The 7,431-nt window shown below is 51.7% G+C and overlaps 1 protein-coding gene across 6 annotated transcripts in view; it reads left to right on the forward strand.

Annotated features, from left to right (window-relative positions):
- Nucleotides 1–1,965, forward strand: part of Ift43 (intraflagellar transport 43) — a 76,536-nt gene extending 74,571 nt beyond the window's left edge. For all 6 annotated transcript variants that reach the window (XM_017594099.3, XM_017594100.3, XM_006240370.5 and 3 more), the window contains 4 exons: nucleotides 681–753; nucleotides 976–1,051; nucleotides 1,496–1,558; nucleotides 1,683–1,965. In XM_017594099.3, the coding sequence (XP_017449588.1) occupies nucleotides 681–753; nucleotides 976–1,051; nucleotides 1,496–1,558; nucleotides 1,683–1,802 (332 nt within the window). In that variant the 3' untranslated portion in view covers nucleotides 1,803–1,965. The remainder of the gene's footprint in view (nucleotides 1–680; nucleotides 754–975; nucleotides 1,052–1,495; nucleotides 1,559–1,682) is intronic.
- Nucleotides 1,966–7,431: the final 5,466 nt, after the last annotated feature.

Raw genomic sequence — 7,431 nt, forward strand, 5'->3', positions numbered from 1 at the left:
ACTTCTGCTTGTGACAGCACACACTGTCCTTTCTGGGTCTTACTGTGCCAAGTCCACTGGTTCCACTATCATCTGCCTTCCTCGAAGCCATGCTCCAAAGACTGAGAGTTTTACATTTCTCCATGGAGAGTCACTCCAGGCCCCTTCCCTGATGTCTTAGTTAGGGCTTCCATTGCTATGAACAGACACCATGACCAAGGCAACTCTTATAAAGGCGGACATTTAACTGGGACTGGCTTACAGGTTCAGAGGTTCAGTCCATTATCATCATGGCAGGAAGCATGGCAGTGTGCATGCAGACACGGGCTGGAGAAGCCAAGAGTTCGACATCTTCATCCAAAGGAAGCCAGGAGCAGACCGTCTTCCAGACAGCTAGGAGGAGGGTGTCCAAGCTCACCCCCACAATGGCACACTTCCTCCAACAAGGCCTCCTGGAGTGATCTATTCAAACCACCACATGTGGGAACTACATCAGGGTTACTAAGGAAAATTCCAAGGGAGACACAAGTACCAGAGCCCATCAGCAAGTGCTGCTCCAACATACTCTCTGGACAGCTCCTGGCTCAGAAGTGGCTCCATGTTTGGCTGTGTGGGAGTGTCTGGCTTGTGGGAGCTGACTGACTACACAGGCAGGAGTCCCGGTCAGGCCGTGCACTGTGCTGCTCCACCTCTCTTTGCAGATATCCCTGTGATCCCAGATCTGGAAGATGTGCAGGAGGAAGACTTTGTGCTGCAGGTGGCGTCCCCGCCCAGGTAGGTAAAGCTAGGTGTGGAGTTGGTGAGGAAGCGCAGCACATACACATGGGCATGCTGTCGGCAGCAGGCATTGCTGGTCTTTCTGACAAGCAGCTCCATTCTGTTCTTCACACTCTCCTGGGACATTTTGTCTGTACACAAGGTTCTAGACGTAGTCATGGGTCAAGCTCTCTCCTGGAACCAATGCTGCCTGTGGTTCTTTCACTCCCTTTCCTTCAGCATCCAGGTAAACCGAGTGATGACCTACCGTGACCTGGACAATGATCTTATGAAATACTCAGCCTTTCAGACTTTGGTGAGTGGACCCACCTCTGCCCAGCTCCCAGGATCTCCATGGGAAAAGTTCTCAGTTCCTCCAGAGCTGTATACACTCCTCCACATCCCCGAGGCTGCCGAGAAATGCTGGCAGTGACATCCCATAGGCTCCTGTTCCAGGTTCCCGGCCACTCTGGTCACCCTCACCGCACAAGATGGCTACCTGATGGCTGCCCTGCTGCCATCTGCCCATGTGTGATGCATTCTGCCCTCCTGTTGTTTTCCCCAGTGAGTCCCATGCTGAGGATGCCAAAGCCTCCCTCCTCCCCAAGGTTATGCCTCCCTCCTCCCCAGTGGCCATGCCTTTCATGGGGTTTGTTCTTTGATCAAGACTTTCTGGGGTATTGGTTTGGGGAGTTCCTTACTGTGTAAAAGCAATGCTGAAGCCCCCAAGGGTCCAGCCTGGCTTTTTGTGCATTTGCAGGATGGGGAGATTGACCTGAAGCTCCTCACCAAAGTGCTGGCCCCAGAGCATGAAGTGCGAGAGGTAAGGTTCTCTTCCCTGCTCTGCACCTGGATGCTCCGCTTGGCAGCCATTTCCTGGGTCGGGTGGGAAGGCGGCTGGAGGGAAGGCTTGTCCTGGTCTTACCCAGCAATCTTCATCTTGGCAGGATGATGTGGGCTGGGACTGGGACCATCTATACACTGAGGTGTCCTCAGAGCTCCTCACAGAGTGGGACCTGCTGCGGGCAGAGAAGGAGGACCCCGTTGGACCATCGAGGCACATCTGACCCAGGAACGCCACTGTGCATTTGGACAAATGCATGAAGTCTAAAACCATGGGAGCTTGTGAGCAGCTTACAATTTTTATACAGAATATTTTGTAATAGAATATTTATTTTCAGTAGGACACATTGGAGCATTCCAATTCAATAAATGACTTTATTCTGTGAACATTTCTTCCATTCTGCCCAGCACCACCTTAGACACGTGAGTGATGGATGGCAAGCAACCCTTTTCTCTTTTCTGTTTGTTTTGTGGTGCTGCAGTTTGAGCTTGGGTCTTATTACACAGGCCGGACTCCCCTTGAACTTAAGGTTCTCCTACCTCAGTCTCCCAAGTGCTGAACTGCAGGCACAACACCATGTGTAGCAGGAAGGTGACTTTTTAAAGCAATCAGATAAGGACTCCAGACTCTACATAGTTGAAGAACGTGAGGGAAAGCTGTATGCGGTGGGTGGGGGTGGGGAAGATGGCTGCTCCCAGGAGCACTTGCCACTTCTCAGGAGGCCTTAGCTCCCAGGAGTGTGGTGCCTAGAGCTGGCTCACCTGAGGCCTGGGGAGTTAGGGGGATACCTTCTGTGCCCTCCCAGAAGGGGTCAGGAACTGATAACCGGAGGGCATTGGCAGGGTGGGTGACTGCCCAGATTTTACTCTCTTCCTTCTGCCTGTGGATCCCAAGAACCTCCTGCTGGTTCAAACTGGGAGGCTCCATCCTGGCACCCCTAAGAAAACCCCCAGAAGCAATGTCCTGGGGAGCCAGGACCCCTGCTTTCAGTAGCCTCTGACTTTCCTGGCACAGCAAGCGGCTGGTGTCTGTTCCCCAGCTTCAGAATGTGCTGAGGTGGACAAGAAGCCCCACCGGCTGCCTAAACCGTTCCGATTTTGTTTTGTTTTTCTCTTTTCCCCCCTCAAGACATCTTGGAGAGGGGGGAGACAAGGGGAGTCTTCCTCAGCTGCCTAAGCTGATGTGCAGGAAGCCAGCCAAGGCCCATTCTCTGGCCACTGAGTGGGAGGCTGAGTGCTGAGCCTTCCTGCTTGGAAAGCCCTTCATTAAAATTCAGAAAAACAAAGAGGCTCAACACTTCAAAAACCCACTGGGGGGTTATTTTTGTGTGGCTACAGTGCCCTTCCCTGGCGAGCTACTGGGCTCCAGATCTGCAGAGTGGATGCTTGTCGGTTAATTATAAACTCAGGGACTTAGTGGCTTTGGGGTCCTGTTGCCTCCTCTCAGAGTCACACACTAGACAGGCCTTCTTTGGAATAATTCCCATGGCCACCGAGAAGTTTTCATCCAGGCTGGTTTTTCTTGAGCCTACATCCTTCTGAAACCCAAAGGACAAAGGCTGCATTCTAGTCCCTTAATTACCAGCAAACTCTACAGCGGCCCCCAGGCTTTTAGCAACCGTGGAGGTCTTCGGCTGGCCAAGGCTAGCGACTAGGGTTTGGCTCCTTTCTTCTCCCTACAATTGTAGCCAGTTCCAACCCACACTAAGTGCTCAAGTGCACTAGCTGTGGGACGACTCTCGGCAGGCACATGCAGTTCCCCAGCCACTATCCCACAGCTGTCGGGGACACGGTGAAACATGCTCACCCATGTGACAGATGCTGAGGCCGAAGGCGAGCACCCAGGGTCATCCAGTATTGAGTGAGTGACAGTGCTGGTGGTCAAAAGCTTATTCCACAGCATGCATGGCACCTATGTTGCCTTCCGCTTGCAAAAGTCATCTAATGTAATGACTGGGCAGAATCCAGCATTCTCTAGAACTTTCTACCACAACCCCTAGTCCCAGCTCCTACAGGCTGTGGTAAGGAGCCTTCACTGTGCCTGAGCCCAGGAGGGCCAGACGTATGCATTGTCATTTAAAACAGTGGCCCTTATGGCTCAGTTGGTAGAGTGTTCACCCAGCATGTACAAAGTCCTGGGTTCAAACCCAGCACTGCAGAAACTAGCAATTCTGCACCCACCTAGAATCTTTCAACTCGGGAGGCAGAGACAGCACGATTAGCAGAAGTTCAAGGTCATCCTCAGCTTCATGGCAAGTTTAAGCTCAGCCCAGCATACCTGGCTCTAAAAGAAAAAATGAAAATAACCATTTGACCAGGAGAGGCTTCCTCTTGGCTGTCCCTGAAGGGGCTGTTGGAAAGAGTAAGACTGCTGGTCCAGTGGCGAGGGCCTTCCCAGAACCAGGAGGCTAGGATAGACCTGGCCTGACCCGAGGAGTATTAGAGGTCAGGGTATGGAAGTCAAGCCAATCAGAGGAGATAAGGTGCCATGCCTCTGTGTGCCCAAAGGCCTCTTGGGTGTCACGGTCTCTGCTTCTTCCGTCCTTTAAGCATGATAGGAAAAAGTTTTTTAATTTTTTTTAAAATTCCTATTCATGCCTCAGCCTGGTGAAACAGAACTATTTATGCTGTATGCCATGGGAACAATGGGCCCTGTCATGTGCTAGAGGTCAGGAGGAAGCTTCCAGATCCTAGGTCGCCGTCCAGGTGTGTCCAGTGGGCTGGCAAGACAATGTTTTAAGAGGGGTGCAAGGCACAACACTCCCTGGAATTTGCAGCTCTTGATGAAGAGTCCAGTGAGAAATCTTTGAGGGGAGGCTTGCAACTGGAACTAGGGGCCTTCTCTGTCTCTGGAGGCTGATGGCTAAAGGCTATCAGCTGTCTTTACCGATCCTCAGGAATCTCGAAGGCTTCTCAACTCCATGCTCCAGAGACAAACTAAAATACCCCACTGATAGCATTGAGGGCCTTGTAGATGAAGGGCTCTGCTCAGTGGTTCGTGGGTCATGTGGGCACACAGAAACCTCTGTGCGAAGGTGTTACTGAAAGTGTTCGATTCAGTGATTTTAGTAAGTTTGGGGAGCTGGCCACATTACTGCCATGCCGTCCCCTGGCTGCCCTGCTCTCTGTGTCTTGCTTCCAGCTCCAGCCCTGGGTAACCACCCATTTGCTATGACTCCTTATGTATGCACTTTCTAGATATTTCCTGCACGCGTGTTCAGAATGTGCAGGTTTGAATCTTCCACAAACACTTGCCTAGTCTCTCTTACTGTGTGGAATTTTCTCCACTATCTTTGGTTCTTTTTCACTGGTCATTGGTAGGTATTTGCGTGGCTTCCGGTTGGGGACTGAACTCTTTGTACAAGGCTTTCTGTGGGGACAAAGGCTGTTTTCTTAGCTGGATTCCTGGGAGTGAGGTTGCTACATCTTATATGACTATGTGACCCTTACACAGATGGCCTAACCTTCCCAAGGTGTCGTGGTTGTTGTTTGTTTGTTTGTTTTAGTACTTTAGGGCATCATTCTTCAATCCTTAGGGTTTTTTTTCCATGTCTCCTCAAGTCTTTTGAAGGTGTCTGTGGCATCTTCAGGGGACACCTTCTTTCCTCTCTTTATTTCCCTCTTGCCCAGCTCACCTTTCTTTGTGGAAACATGTTTCCAGCTTGGAAGAGCTTTAGGTACAAGTAGGAGATTGTGTGCAATCTGTCGAGCTCCTTTCCTGAGCTCAGAGCCCTAGGAGAACTGGCCCTAACTTGAGATGCTAAGGAGGTAGCCAAGGAAGAAACAGGGCAATTCCTCCCCAGAGCAGAAGAACCAACTGCTGGGCTTGCTCCAGAGAGTGGAGGGGAGAGAGGGACTTCCCTCTGAGGTAAGAAGCACACTGCTTTGCTTGAGCAGGAATCAGGAAGCCACAGACCATTGCCCAACGCCAGCCTACCCCTTACCCTCTAAAGCTCTGCCTGATCACAGTCGTTTTCACATGTGGATGTGTGTGTGCTCTGTGGCTGCTTTGGGGTCAAGCGAGCAGAACTCAGCTGCAACGTAGACCATCAGACTATAAGGCTTAAAATATATACCATTCAGTCCTTTCGAGGAAAAAGGTTGCCAACCGCTCCTTAGAGGAAAAACTCAAAAGCTTCGCTGTTTCCATCCAATCACTTCAGCGGGAGCAATTTGAGTCAGATGTAAGGAAAAGACTAGCAGAATGGAGAGATTCCCATCCCTTGAGGGCGGGGCAGGGTGGAGAGTTCCCTATGAAAGGAATGAATGCATCCATTCTGGGAAAATTGGGACATAACCTATCTGGGGACAAGAAGGTGGGGCCAGGGGAGGGGGGCCTCTGGGCTCCGTCTCAGCCCTCTGATGCTATTAGTCTCTAGGACTTAAGCAGTGAGCCCAAGAGAGACAGAGGTGGGTGGGTGGGAGCCCAGTGGACACAGCATAAGAAACGAGGAGAGAAAATCCAAATTTTCTTTTGGCATTGGAGAATCAGAAAGCAAAGGTGGCAGGAACAGACAGAGGAGGAGGCTGGTCCTCTGCGGCTGTGCTGGAGCGAATTAATTCACAGCGTATGTTCCCAGCATCTGTCACAGGGACCTGGACTGGAGGGGTTAGCGAGAGAGGACTGTGCCAGGGTTGAGCATTAGCCCAGAATTCCCCAGGCTGCTGGGGCTATTGGCTTCCACAGAATGGGGGCTGGCCAGCCCGCCCAAGAACATCTGTCACAGCTGCAACCCACCGGCCTGCCTTGGGGGGAAGAGACAGCGGCTGCAGCAGGCTCTCTGCAAGAAAACACCTGGCCGAAGCAGGCCTTGGAGACTCGGAGAGCCCTGCAAAATCCTCTGGTCCTGAGCTCTACTGCAGTCAACCCTATCCAGCAATCATGGGTCTGATTGGGGGTGGAACACAGGGAACAGTGGGAGGAGTAGGGAAATCTGACCCTAGGTAAAGTGGCACGGTAATACTGGAACTTCAAGTGTAGTCCCAGGACCCCTGCATGCCACTTGGGCTGCCTGGTGTTAAGTGTCCCTAGGGGAATGATAGTCATTGAGGCAGGAGGGCAGTGTAGTTAAAGTCTCTTCCCTGCCAGATCAGAGGCAAGATGACTAGGAATGTTCCCATGTCTCAGCTTCTGTCTTCCGGTGTGTGTGTGGGGGGGGGGTTGAAAATACGTCATAAGTCATAGGTCCCAGTGACAGACAGTAGGTACAGACGGCGTCTGCATGGGCATCTCTCCTAAGGTCACAAACTGGAGGTCCACAGACTGTATTAGACCCACAGGACATGTTTATACAATGCGCATGCTTTCTTAAAAAACGCTCAGCTACTTAGAAGCATTTAGAACTGAAAGTGTTCCCGTTGGACCCTAGTTCTTTCTCGTTTCTCTCAGATTGGAAGCCAAGCTGGAAGATGACTCTGCTCTGCTCTGGGGCTCTAGGCCCTGTGGTGGCAATGACTTGAACGGTGAGGCAGACCTCCCTGGAGTAGCGGCTGCACAGAAAGCCCTCTTTCTCCTCGTCTGCCGGGTCCTCCATTGTTGTCTGTGAGGATTGTTCCTGAGGACCACCACACAATTACATTCCCAGCCTGGAACTTGGATCCCATCTCCCACTCCTTGTCACCGCAGTCAGGCCCTGACCTGATACAGAGAGAGATGGTGGAAGCTCTCCGGAGGGCCAGGCTCATCTGCTAGGCTGTCCTCTGGCCAGGAGCTGGCCATTGAGGCTCTAACAAGAGTTTAATGGAGCCCTCGGGGCATTTCTAGAGCCAATGAGTGATGCCTTGGCCCTCCCCAACTCTGTTTACTAAACTTTGCCCTCAAAGCCTGGAGCTTTGGCTCCAGAAATCTGTTTG

Source organism: Rattus norvegicus, chromosome 6 (genome assembly GCF_036323735.1).
Source record: "Rattus norvegicus strain BN/NHsdMcwi chromosome 6, GRCr8, whole genome shotgun sequence".
Classification (NCBI taxonomy): domain Eukaryota; kingdom Metazoa; phylum Chordata; class Mammalia; order Rodentia; family Muridae; genus Rattus; species Rattus norvegicus.